This window comes from Crassostrea angulata, chromosome 7 (genome assembly GCF_025612915.1).
Source record: "Crassostrea angulata isolate pt1a10 chromosome 7, ASM2561291v2, whole genome shotgun sequence".
NCBI lineage: Eukaryota > Metazoa > Mollusca > Bivalvia > Ostreida > Ostreidae > Magallana > Magallana angulata.
The window spans coordinates 36,293,735-36,308,623 of record NC_069117.1 but is presented as its reverse complement, the minus strand read 5'-3'; the positions used below and the strand labels follow the sequence as shown (position 1 = coordinate 36,308,623).

General features: G+C 33.4%; 1 protein-coding gene across 3 annotated transcripts in view; it reads left to right on the top strand.

Annotated features, from left to right (window-relative positions):
• The window catches only part of LOC128155164 (Golgi pH regulator-like), a 211,234-nt gene that overhangs the window by 101,255 nt on the left and 95,090 nt on the right, over positions 1-14,889 (top strand). For all 3 annotated transcript variants that reach the window (XM_052816743.1, XM_052816745.1, XM_052816744.1), the window contains one exon: positions 9,559-9,668. In XM_052816743.1, the coding sequence (XP_052672703.1) occupies positions 9,559-9,668 (110 nt within the window). The remainder of the gene's footprint in view (positions 1-9,558; positions 9,669-14,889) is intronic.

The window sequence follows — 14,889 nt, the reverse complement described above, 5'->3', positions numbered from 1 at the left end:
TGGAAATATCATGGATTTGTCCCCCCTCCACTTTTGTAGGAGCATGCAATAAATGAAACTGCAAATAAGGAATTCTAATTAAATTGAACTTACAGTTAGGGTTTTTTCATGAATTTGAGAATTCACCCCTTTTTAATTGCTTGTCAAGATGATTTTGATTAAGCTGCCTACACACAACATTAAAAAACAGAACGTGTCTGTATACCCTTTCTTATTTCACATGGTTGGAAATTTTTAAAAATGCCTTTCAGTTGATTTTGCATCTTAATATAACTAATACATGTACAATTAAAAAAAACGGCTACTTACTCTCCAGCTTTCAAGCTTACATAAACTTAAATGATATGTGCACATTCCTAAAAAAAAAAATTAATAATATAAATGAATTTCAAGTGATATATATATATATGTACATGTTCTAGATCGAGGAAAAGACTGACATTTTGTCTTAAATTTGCACGTTCCGTTAATAAAGGACTATGTGCGGTTTTATGCATTTTTTGCCCCCAAAATTAAAGTTTTATAAAGAGCTTTAAAAATAAGGTGGAATATAGATAGAATCATATTTAAAATAAGGGTACAAAAGATTATCACCACAGTGACGTCATAATGTAGAAATGACGTCATGACGATTGCATAATTTTGATATTTTGATGTTTTGTAGCAAAATATGGGTGTTTTCCGATGGTTTTTCGACTGGGAAACATCGAGCGCAGGCTTGCTCAAGTACCATTTTTTAGTATAATGTGTATATTTATCAGAAGATAAACATATGTTAAAATCTTACTTGAGCAGACCTGCGCTCTATACTTCCGAATGCAAATTATAAAGCAAAATTGGAAATATTTTCAATTGTTTACAAATTTGCGGGAATTAGGTCATTTAGTTGACGTCATAGATAAATAGCAAATGGACAATGGTGACTAAAATCATGATTTTAGTTATAGTCATCAACTGTACAATGATTTATGAAGATTTGAATTTAATTGGACAATATTTAAAAATTGGTTACAATTGGGGGCAGATATTTGACCATACCGCACATAGTCCTTTATGATCAGCAGCGAAAATTAAAATTCATTTCTAATTAATAATTGATACTTGCATGCTTCTATTGAATAATTTTGTTTAGTCAGGCAAGCTTTTTTGGAAAGCTATTACTTGTTTAAATCAATAGCAAAGACAGAAAAATTGGTCGATAATTGAGCATTAATTACCGGTATCTTGCAGAAGGCCGATCGAACGATAAGTGGCCGGACTACGGGAGATAACTCTCACTAATTACAAGTTTAGCTTTTTAGCTCACCTGAGCTGAAAGCTGTCCGTCCGTCTGTCCGTAAACTTTTCTCATTTTCAACATCTTCTCAAGAACTAGTAGGCCAATTTCAACCAAACTTGGCACAAATCATCCTTAGGCAAAGGGGATTCAAAGTTGTGAAAATTAAGGGCCATAAGCGTTTTCAAGGGGAGATAATTAGAAATTAATGAAAACTTTCGAGAAATTTTCAAAAATCTTCTTCTCAAGAACCAGAAAGCCAGGAAAGCTGAAACTTGTGTGGAAGCATCATCAGGTAGTGTAGATTTAAAGTTGTGAAATTCATGACCCCCGAGGGTAGGGTGGGGCCACAATTGGGGGTCGAAGTTTTATATAGAAATATATAGAGTAAATCTTTAAAAATCTTATTGTCAGAAACTAATCAGCCAGGAAAGCTGAAACTTGTGTGGAAGCATCCTCAGGTAGTGTAGAATCAAAGTTGTGAAAATCATGACCCCTGGGGGTAGGGTGGGGCCACAATGGGGGGGGGGTCGAAATTTTACATAGGAAAATATAGAGTAAATCTTTAAAAATCTTCTTCTCAGAAACTAATCAGCCAGGAAAGCTGAAACTTGTGTGGAAGCATCCTAAGGTATTGTAGATTCAAAGTTGTGAAAATCATGATCCCTGGGGGTAGGGTGAGGCCTCATGGGGGGGGGGGTTAAAAGTTTACATAGAAATATATAGAGTAAATTTTTAAAAATCTTCTTCTCAGAAACTAATCAGCCAGGAAAGCTGAAACTTTTGTGGAAGCATCCCCAAGCAGTGTAGATTCAAAGTTGTGAAAATCATGATCCCTGGGGGTAGGGTGGGGCACAATGGGGGTCGAAGTTTTACATAGGACTATATAGAGTAAATATTTAAAAATCTTCTTCTCAGACACTAATCAGCCAGGAAAGCTGAAACTTGTGTGGAAGTATCCTAAGGTAGTGTTGATTCAAAGTTGTGAAAATCATGATCCCTGGGGGTAGGGTGGGGCACAATGGGGGTCGAAGTTTTACATAGGAATATATAGAGTAAATCTTTAAAAATCTTCTTCTCAGAAACTAATCAGCAAGATGATTCTTTATAATTGTTAAGACTTTTGCTCCAGGACAATTCTTCGGCCTCACAAGAAGGTTCAGAGTTTGATGTAGCTAAATATCTCATATATAAACAATTGTAAAGGATCTTTTTGAGAACTGCAATACTCAACATGTGATATGACTATAAAATTAAAGCAGGCAGGTATTTTTTCATTGGAATCTTTTTGTATTACTGTATTGAGTTATTGCCCTTGATTTATTGATTCTTGATTATTTTGATTAATGCATCCACTGTTAACCAATTATTGTGATGATTATTTTTATACAATAATAAATATTCAATGTATATAAGTTGTTCTGCATAAGTAGTTTTGGTTTAGGCCAGATTAGTTTGTTTATTTTTGATTTCCAATTTTTAGATACTATGAATTATTTTAGGCCGGCACATATATAGGGACAGTGTCTATTACACTATGACGAGCGACTGTCTGGGGTTAAACTTGAACAGGTACGGATAGATTGACATCCCTGCTCTATCTAATCTTCGTGTTTTCTAACTTACGATACAGAGTGTGTGGTCATTCCTGCCCTGTATAGCATTAATACAAGAGTGCGGTCATACCTGCTTGTATTGGTGGTGGTTGCGGCGGGGCACTAGTGTATGGTCATCCCTGTTGGTGTTCTGGCCTTTCTAGCGCAAGTGTGCTGCACTCCCTGCTTGCGTTAGGTTGAGCTGTTGGCGCAAGTGTGCGGTCATCCCTGATTGCGTTAACGTTGGTACCTGTTGAGTTGCGTAGGTGTGCGGTCATCCCTGATTGCGTTAACGTTGGTACCTGTTGAGTTGCGTAGGTGTGCGGTCATCCCTGCCTGCGTAACGTTAAGTGCAGGAGCGGTGATTAAAGTCTGCTCTTGTAAATATTGGCAGCAATCAGGGCTATCCGAGTTCCAAGAGGGGAAAATGGATTTTATTTATACAGGATCTACATGTATTATTGTACATTGTCCAGATTGTTTGTATTATGACTAGTACTCCATTAAGCTGACTTTATCATACCTATTGTTCCTCAGGTGAGCGATGTGGCCCATTGGCCTCTTGTTTAAAAAAGCTTACCGTCTTTAGAACAAACCCTAAACAGCAGTTAGTCATCAAAGACAGTTAACTCTTTTTTTATAAAAATGTCACCTTCCTCTACATAGCATGGCGAGTGGATTTATCCAAACATTTTTGTGTCATGTGTCGTTTAAGCCTGCGTGTCTAAAATTGAGAACTGCGTACCCGAGCTTGTAAGTTAAGACCGACTATAGGGTGAAAGAGATCTTACACCCCTGCGAATGTTATTGTCATTTAAATTTTAAATCACATGGTTTTATTTGACCCTTTTAGTTTCGCAGTAACAATCGTGCCTCGTGTTTATAGTCTATTTTAGAGAATCTAGGTACTTGTAGTCAGATATAAATTCTAGAGGTTTATTGAATTTAAACTTTATCTTCATTAATTGGTGGGTAAAATGTGTCCTATAAATAAATGTGACAATACAAAAATAGTTTTTTCTGCTGTTGCGACAATTAACATGCGTAGTAGACAATCCCCCCTAAGAATTAATTTTCGATCCCAACTAACCTAGTAATAACACTAATAGTGAAACAGACTGTGCTATTTTATGCAGAATGTTCCTTGAAAATGGCTCGATATACTAAGTTTTCATGCATTGCCAAAGCATTAAACATGGCTATGAATTTATTAAGCAACCCAATGTTTATATTATCAACCTTTCTACACGTGGATGATCACGAACGATAACTCTGTTTCGAGTATCATCGTTAATTTAAAAAACGCTAGATAATGAAATAAGACATACATCTTAAAAGATGTTGATGTTTTAACATAAATCAAAGTAGGATATGATATGAAAATCGACCAGTACTTACGTATTATGAGAATATTGTCCGAGCACTTATACTTCCGCTCGAAATTTCACAGGAACTGAACAAATCTCGGTGAAGTCTCGTGAAATTTCATTCGAGCACCTCTGGATTTATTACATACTTAGCAACGATAAAGAAAACATTCCGAACACATTGGCAGGGGTGTCTTAGGTAGAGTCGTAGAATCGTATTATTTTGATAAAATCAAAGTTATACCACTGCATTTATCTATCTAAGGTGCAAATAACTTTACCGATATTAGGCATACCGCATCAATTTTTTTTTTTTTTTTTTTTTTTTACATTTTTGTATAAATATTTGAATGAACAATTCTAAAAGAAAAACAAATAATTTCAATAGATATTATAGAATGTTACTTTCAACTAGTTGGACCTGAAAACCAAAGGCTGCATTCATAGCAATTTGTATTGCTTTTTCGTTTTCTCACTTTTTAAGATTTGAAATCTACGAAATTTGTTAAGCCGTACGTGGAAAAGATCATCAGAAAATTATCTCCCTTGCGCCGAACAGTATTTCAACCAATGTAGTAAATGTAAATTTTCACATCATGTATTTTCAACCAATCACAAAGGAAAGGAAGTGGACAACCCGGAGACTGTAAATTATTTCAACTCTTTATACCGTCTTCCAAGGAAGACGGTAATAAGCAGTCAGTTTTTTTTTTACCACGGCAGTTTACAGAATAGACAGAATCCGGATTGCACAACATTTTTAAACAAAAATGTTAGGAAAATGTCAAGCCTGAAGGGGCTGAATAATGTCGCCGGATTTGACAGCATGGCGGAATACACAACATCCGGATTCAACGGGTTTCAACATAAACATTATTTTTCATTGAAATATGGCTTAATTGACCGGGAAAAGTATTGCAACATCTATTAACATTGCACATATAATTAGCATAAGTATTGTTTAAAAGCGTACACTTGTTTTAATGAAAATCGGACCAAGCAGCTTTAACATTAAGATTAACATTTGTAAGACACTTTATTTGCCAAACGCATGATCCTGTGCATGAATTATTTTCAATACCCGTTTATTCTCCAAAATGATCTCCAATTCCATTCACAACTGTTGTCATTCAAAATCACGTTAAGAAAAATTCAAATTTTGAGTCGATCTCAACTCCTATATATCCATATATTTCATTATGTGTTACGTAATTACGGTAATAAAGTATTTTATCTTATTCATATGTAGTGTTTGATCCATGTGGGTAATTCCTAGCCTAATGATGACACTGCTTTGTTTAAGAGACTTTACAATTGTCCCAAATAGGCGAATGCATATAACATTTTGTTTATAAATCTTAAAAATTGAATTAAGCAATTTCCAAAATGTTACGTGCATCAGGAGAGAAAAAGCAATCAAGAAATGATTAAAAATTTGCTACTGTACACATGTAAGAATGTATTAGGAAGACTGAATCTTTAAAACCAGGTTAGATGGGGGGGGGGGGGGTGTGAATGTGGAGTATAAACATTTATAATTTGAATCATTAATTGTTAATAATTTCAACTTGTCAATGAATTTAAGTTATTGATCCCAAGGTAGAAATATGACCTCTGATCATATCTCAATAGATCATTTGTCAATTATGCAAGGTGTAATGTAATTTTTATTAAGAATAACATTTTTTACCAGTTTATAAAAGTTTTTAGACACCCAAATTATATTTTGATTTTAATAGATCATTCGACAAATAAAAGGGGGGGGGGGACAGTTTATATTTGAGTTTGTTTGGGGATGGGGGTTCCAAGTCATGTATTTGACAATTTTTTAATGTAATTCAAAATAAGACTAAACCATACTACAGTCATGAACATGAATAGTATAGAACAAAACACAAACTAATACATGTATATATATACAGAGGAAGTATTACAAAACATAGATGATTGATTATATCTGGGTTCTTAAATTGAATCATATATCATGTACATATTATATTATTGTTTCTTTGTTCAAGGCATTTCAGATGGTATGTAGGTCATGATCCCAAGTGCTCTTCCTGAAATTATCTTGACTTATTGTTTTTGTACGGTTCTTAATACATGTATTATTATTCTTCATCTTCTTCTTTTTCTTCTTTCCTGCTCTGAACTTGTTTCTCAGAGATGGCTTAACAAAAATTACAAAACTCTAGGATATGATAGGCCTGCATATCTAGTTGTGCACCCTGGTTTGATTTTTCTCATCTAGTTGTGCACCCTGGTTTGATTTTTCTCATTTTGGGTAGATTTGGGGGGGGGGGGGGGGTCAAAAGGGTGTGGGGTCTAACATTAAACCTTGTAGGAAGAATCGTAGACTCTGTTGTAAATGGTAACTTGAAAACGGACAAAGATAATAATATAGGGTTTTCATAATCATATATTGACTGTTACTGGCAATATATAGGGTTTATTAGATCTGACCCCTGGGGTCATCCCCATTCCCCAGTAATTTGAAATTACAATGCACCATATATCTCAGAAACTGTTATAATCATGACCCCTAAACCATATATATTCATGTTTCTGATGTCAAGGGACATCAAATGTTATGTAGTTCATGGGCCCTGTGGGTGGTCCTGACCCCCTCGAACAGCAAGTCCCTTAATATCTTCAAAACAGTTGAGATCCCCACCCTTAAAACATATATATTCTTGCTCCTTGTGTTAAGGGGCATCAAACGGTATGTAGGTCATGGGCCCTGGGGGTGGTCATGACCCCCCTCGAACAGGAAGTCTGCACGAATATATCGAAAACGGTTGAGATCCCCACCCCTTATATTAACCATATATATTCTTGATCCTTAAAGGGTTTAAAAATAAAAAGGTATGTAGGTAATGGGTCTCAGGGTTAAATTTGATTTTTCAAAACCGTAATGCACATCTATGGAACAATTTCTATCATATCCCAAGATATGATGTGTCTATCCGTTAAATCATAAAAGGAGTTCTAGGATCTATATTTTTTTTGGAGTGATAAATGTCAATTTTCTGCTACTTTTTGACTCCCTGGATGAAATTTAAGTTTTTAAAACCTTACTGCACATCTATATAACAGTCCCTATCATATCCCAAGATATGATGTGTCTATCCATTAAATCTTAGGAGGAGTTCTATATATATATAGCTAGGATCTATGGGGTTTTTTTGAGTGATAAACTTCAATTTTCTGCTACTATTTGACTCCCTGGATGAAATTTAAATTTTTAAAAGAGATGACGAAGCTACTCCAAAAGTTGTAAGAGGAGCAAAAAAACGCCATTTTTTGTTGCCCACTGATCTCCTTATACAAAAAAAAATTCTGAAACCTGATCACACTTCAATATGACACCCCCAATCATATTCTAGAAGATCATTTGGCTACTGCCCCCCCCCCCAAAAAAAAGACGTTTTTGAAACCAGTTTTTTTGGTAAAAAAAACACGTCATTTTCAGCCATTAAATGACACCCAGGACAAAATTTAAAATTTCGAAACTTTATTGCGCATCTATAGGATACCCTAAAACATATTCCAAGAGATGATTTGCCTACTGTTGAAAATGTAGGAGGAGTTCGAGGAAGAAGGTTTTTTGTGAAAAAACGTCATTTTTTACCAATTATTTGACCCCAAGGACTAACAGAGAATTTTTGAAACCTTTTTACAAAACAACATAATACCCTAAATCAAACTCCAAAAGTTCAGTTTGCTGGTTTATAAGATGTGAGAGCAGTTTGAGAAAGTAAACGTGAAAGACGGACGGACGGACGGAACAGGGTAACAACAATATACCCGAACTTTCTTTAGAAAGTGCGGGTATAAAAATTTTGTCTGGGTCTGGGTAACATATAGCTGACATCATTCTTTTTCACTTGTTAAATTTGCCCCATATTACAATCCTTGGGAAAAAGGGGAGACATGTATTTTTTGTAAAAAAAACAATACCCACTAGTTTCCAATTGTTATAATGCTTACCACGGTTAAACCTTAGTAGAAATTATTTATTCATCAATGGATTAACTCGCTGTGATGTACAGTGTAATTTAATTTGATATCATACAAAGTAATGTTTCTTTCTGTACGAATTCTCAAATCAATGCGTGTCAAATTAAAAACATATCTCTGAAATCTTTCTCTCTCATTCACAAAATTGAAAAAAGTAATTTCAACGGGGAAAATTAAGATATGAATTATTGTAGAAAAAACAGGAACTTTTGATCATTAGCAAAATTTCCCGGCTCAGGTGACTTAACAAAAATCGTTTTTAAACAGACATTACATAGCACATTACTCTTTATTCCTCCTTTTTCTTGAAATGTGTGCGTGCATTTTAATTCTAAAAAAAATATAGAGGGGCTTGTAAGACGAAAACCTACAAGAGTAAAGTGATAGTTACATAGATTTTAAAAGTAGTTTCTTAATTGTTTATCCATTCATCCTAAAAAAGAATGCAAGAAGTCCTGATATATAAAACCGATTGGTATAATAATCAATAGTAAACAACATTTGGTGTAATTCGCCCGTTCCCGCAAACAGCTACATTATCCGGCGGGTATTTGTCTATGAGGCCATATTTAGGATTGTCATTGACGATATATATTATTAATTTAAACTTGTGATAATTCTTAATACTTTGCAATTAATGTGAATAAGTTGTTTAATAAAAAAATTATAATCATCGATTGTTAGAACTTAAATTCATATCTTACAGAAACCGTACAAACCGTATGGAAAGCATCTAAAAAAGGTATCGTATCGTTCAAGAAGCCTCTGCACCATGCGAGAAATGTATCATATCGCACAAACGGTATAGCGTGTGAGAAGCGTGCATGGAACATACAGCTGGTGTAGTAGTGCGTTTCAGGGTCTGTAATATTGAGATATGCACAAGAATAAAAATATTTGAAGTTATACACTTGTTATACTAAATGCAAGATTGTCATTTGAAACATACTTGTGATAGGGCATCTCATTCTTGCTCGCTCGACATATACGATTTGTGAGAAACCTAGAGGCGGCGATAATATACGATGTCTTAAGGTTAGCTAACATTGTGCCATTTAATGTTTGAGTGCTATTTATTTTGAGTGCCATTGACAATTAGTAAAAATTTAAAATGTAAAAATTAATCTATAGCTTTAAGACGTGGATTCGCAAAAATTTACAGACTTAAAAATTTTCAGATTTACGGTATCAAAATACCCCCTGTGAATCTTCCACAATGCTGTATTATACTCTGATACCTACTAAGGCCCATGGACCTCCTGATTGTGTTTATCTTTTGATCGTTTTATCTTTTTCTTAGAATAGCACTAGCTAGGCAAGAACGACTGAAGCAGGCAACCATTAACAAAAGTCAAGGTGGATTGTGGGGAATGATATCTAAAGTCACCTCGGGCAGTGGATCATCAGAGAGTATCCTTTGAGAGTGAAGGAGTGTAGGCTTTTTTAACAATATAGATTGATTAGTTGATGGTAGGCATGTGATATTCAATAAGTATGTAAGAAGCTAGAAGAATGAGTCATGCTTAATTTGGATAGACACAGAAGTTAGAATGGAAATTATCTCATATGTGGGTGTAAACTATTTGTGTGATAAACCTTTTGCTTTATCACATACTTCTGGTTCGAACTATTTTTGAAACATCCCCTCACTTCAATGCTTCAGTAACCTAGAATCTGAAAATTTTTCTGTATATTTCACAACTCACAGTGTTTTGATTTAAATAAAAGAATAAAATGACCACCAGTAAGCATCCTTAATGTGTCTAACTTTGAACCATTAGTATTTGTTTAATAGGCCTAAACAATCAACAACTTTTCTTCATTTCAATAATGATTGAATTTGTATTTTTATAAATAGTGTATGTTTTTTTTTCCATATTTAAAACTAGTATTCCACAAAACTATGCTGTTCGAGATACCGATATAGAATGAGTTATAAAGAAGATCAATGCAGTCTAAAAATGGCCACAACCATCAAGCCCTCTTAAATTCATTTTGGGCTTAGGAAATCTTTAACGATAGGTCAAGTCAAAGAAATTGTATTACCTGAACTGTCTGATATATTCCAGAAAAAACAGTTATTCTGATTTATAAATTTACATCATGGTTCTAACCATACAAGTTAAGGCTGGTCTAAATACTTTAGTTTTCCCAGTAAAAGGATTTTATATTTTAGGGAACAGTTGTTAGAAGTCTGTTTTTGTTCATTTTTATTTTAAAACAAACCATATTTTATGTTTTAATTTTGTGGAATGGTGACATGTTTATCTACCAATACATATCTTATTATTTAACACATTAAAGGCACTGGAAAGGTTTATTATCTTGATTCATTCATCCAAAGAATCCTATATATCACTAAATATTTATACATGTACACTGTACTTTCAAATGCACCTATATTCCTGTTAAAAAATAGAAACTTCAAAGTGCATTCTATTTTTTTTTTCATTTTAATTTTAAAAAACATCTTAATTAGGGCTCTTTGACTTTTGGTCGAAAAGACCTATTGTTTTTGTTCTGTTTTATTAGGGCTTTTTGACTTTCGGTCGAAAAGACATATTGTTATTCTGATGTAAAACATCAGAATAATTATTCTTATTCTCGACAGAATTTCTGTCAGCAATATTTTGAAAACAGAAAGAAATATTTAAACGCTTATGAAATAGTCTTATAGCAGTTAAAAATGACACGTGTATGTAAGATTTTGGACTTCAGGTTCCGCCACTTCCGTTTTTGACAAGGGAAATACTATGAATTCTTTGAAACACAATATCTTAATCAATTTTTAAGTTAGAGCATTCAAATTTAAGAATTTGGTGTATCTTGTCTTGTCTAAGTGTGGGCATTTCTCTATATCTTACTATTTGTGAGATTTTGGGGCTCAAATTTGAGAACACGGGGGATGAAAAATAAAAATAATAAAAAAAACCTTAGGAATTTTTTAAGACACCTGAACATTGTTTAGATAGAAGTATATATTCCAAGAATATATTCAATAAAAAATATAGAGTACTTCTGGTTTTATGAGTCAATGAAAATTGTCTAAGGGAGTTTCAGTGTTAAACTAAAATCATGCATCAAACGTTTTCTCAAAACCTTTTCAAGTAAATATTACAATATTTCAGTTGTAAAATGATACACAGAATGCGCAGTTGGATAAGTTTTTGGGTTGGCAATTCGAAAGAATAAGGGATCTTAAGGTAACTATTTTATTTTTCTTCCAATTTTTAATTTTTTTTTTCTGTTTACTGTTCAGAATAAAGAGTACAACCTAAAATTTTTGGTCCAAGGGGCCACTTTTAGACTCCTTATAGGGGTTTAAAAGGCCTAAAGATCACAACTTATTAAATTTCAATTTTTTTTAGAAAGAGTTATCTCGCTTTGCTGTAAGAATAAAGAGTATTAATTATGTAGGCATACCAAGTTTTGTGTCCGAGGAATGATTACTTACTTTAAAATGATTTTTAAGAATATTCTTCTGGAAATTAGAAGTGTAGCTACTTGTAAAGTTCTGGAGTTATCTTTCTTTTCACATTGCACTGCTCATAAGTTCCTATCTAAGCAACTGTTTATACCAAGGCGTTAAAAAGATTTGGAAATAGATTGGAGATGAATTTGTTTTTACATTTAAATAAAGAAGGGATAAAAAAGCTTTCGAAAAAGCCCTCACTTTTTGTTGGAGACTTTCGGTCGAAAAGACATATTGTTTTTGTTCTGTTTTATTAGGGCTTTTTTGACTTTCAGTCCAAAAGACTTATTGTTTTCATCTTTTTTTTAATATTATTCTCGACAGGATTTGTGTCAGCAAGTTTTTAAAAACCGAAAGACATATTGAAACAATTATGCAACTGTCTTAAAGCAATTGTTGATGACACGTGTATGTAAGGTTTTGGACTTCCAGTTCCGTTACTTCCAGTTTTTACAAGGAAATTACTAAAAATTGAATGAAACGCAATATATTGCTTACTTTTTGAGATACAGCTAGCATTCAAATAATAGAATAAGATGTATCTTGTCAAGCTGTACAAATTTGTCCGTGTAAACGTTTTTCTATATTTTATTGTTTTTGAGATATTAAACCTCAAACTTCAGAAAAGGGGGGATAAAAAAACAAAAAAATTCAAATGACCTAAGAAATTTTAAGAAGATGCCTTGATAATGTAAACGTAGGAGTAGTTAAATATATTCTAACTCTCAACAAAAAATATGGAGTACTTCCGGTTTTATGAGTTGATGAAAATCGTCTATGGGAGTTTCAATGTTAAATTGTCGTTCGTTTTCTCAAAAAGTAAACATTACAATATTTCAATAGTATAATGACACACACAATGCACAGACCAGGTACATAATTAAGAAAAACTAGGGATATGCAGTGGTCAACATTCAAAACAGCCCGTTTGCTGTTACTTTTTAGTTCACCTGAGCTGAAAGCTCAAGTGAGCAATTCTGATCACATTTTGTCCGTCATCAGTCTGTCCATCCGTCTGTCCGTCCATCTGTCTGTAAACTTTTAACATTTTGAACCTCTTCTCTAAAACCGCTTGGCCAGTTTCAACCAAATTTGGAACAAAGCATCCTTATGGGAAGGCAAATATAAATTGCAGAAATGAAAGACCGATCTTAATTCAAAGCAGAGAAATCCTCGAAACTGTAGAAAAAGGGGGTGCATTTTAAAAAATCTTCTTCTCAAGAACTACTGAGTCAAATACAACGTAATTTAGCATAAATCATCCTTATGGGAAGGAAAATATTAATTGCAAAAATTCAGGGCTAATTGACTGTTTCAAATTTGAGTAATTTACAAAAATAATAATTAGACTGAGAGAATAGAGGTCAATCAGTTTAACTTCGGGCTCAATATATCATATATCAAACCAGTTTAGAGGTTAGAAGCAGCCATCTTGAAGTTGATTGGAGATGAATTTAAGGAGGCCGGGTCTAATTTTTTCTGCCCTAGATTTTTGAATGAAATTTTTTACATGAATTTCTACTGATATAATTATTATTTTAAAATAAAAAAAATAAGACATTTACCACACCGTTTGTTTAAGGGGTCATCTCAAAATTTTTAGCTCACCTGAGATGAAAGCTCAAGTGAGCTATTCTGATCACATTTTGACCATCGTCCGTCTGTCTGTCTGTAAACTTTTCACATTTTGAACTTCTTCTCTAAAACCACTTAACCAAATTCAACCAAATTTGGCTCAAAGCATTCTTATGGAAAGATGAATATAAATTGCAGAAATGAAAGAAAAATTTTCATTGAAAGCGGAGAAAACCTCAAAACTGTAAAAAAAGAAAAAAGGGGGTGCATTTTAAAAAATCTTCTTCTCAAGAACTACTGAGTCAAATTCAACGTGATTTAGCATGAATAATCCTTATGGGAAGGAAAATATAAATTGCAAAAATTATGGGCTTATTCTGTTTCAAAACTGAGTTATTACGAAAATAATAAGAAAGAAAAGGCGTGTTTCAAGCAATTTATAGCATCCATGAGTCTTGGTAAAATGGTTAGGCATGACCGGGCCAGGACAAAACAAAAGATTGACAGTTATTATTCTCCCAATCTCATTAAAGTTTCAAGATATTTACTGACCAGTATATTTGTATTCGCTGTAAATATTGATGCAAAATAATGCGTAATTGGAATTGACGATTGCCGATCTGCCCCAGCTTTTATTTTGCTCCGGCCCGGGTTTGCTTACCCATTTTACCAAGACTCGTATTCCATAATTCTAAAATGAGGTTCTTTGTTTAAAGCAGCCATGACACTATATGATAAACGGGTCGATCTGAAAATGTTGAATTTGTTTGTTGTGCAACAGTTCGTGTACGAAGGGAATCTTTGAAACATGCAAAATACATTGGTGCCGATTTTGTGAAGAAAATTGAGGCTAAATATTTCAATGCGTTGACAGTTTTCACATATGACGGTGGTGTTAGCTTGTTCTGATTTTCGTTTCGTTTTCATTTATGCTTTGCGTTAACCTGGGAACTGTCGCTTGTATTTCCTGATTTTTACGTATCAAATCAAACAGAGACTTTGGTAACTCAAACAGTTTACTGTGCACGGCATTTTCTCGAGTTTATTAAGTTTAAATAGGGTTTAATATCGCTGACGGAAATATGAAGGTATATACCGGTACATGTATATGATTCATTTTGAAAAATGAATTGTGTTCTTTATTTGTTATAGTGCATGTTTCTTGTGTTTAATTGTTTACAATTTCTATTTACTTACCATATTTGAGTGTTAAGCTTCGAATTATAAGCAAGATACAGAAATTTGCTCACACTTCTATGTTTATACACAGATCTGAGGCCATTCATTTTTTCCCATTTTAAATGCCGAATAGGAAAATTTAATACCAAGTTAAAAATCTTAAGCTGATCTGTAATAAACTCATGTGAACAAAATATGACTCAAACCTAGCAAAATTTTGAGCTCATCTTGCTTATAATTCTACAATCGACGCTGAAATTTTGGTTGATCATTAGAAATTCTATATGAATTAGAGTATGTTAAATACTTGTACACAAAAAAATTAAAGAATGATATGCTGTATATAACTACTCTTTATACAATGAATAATGTGAAATGTGAGTAAATAAAAACGACATCGTTAAA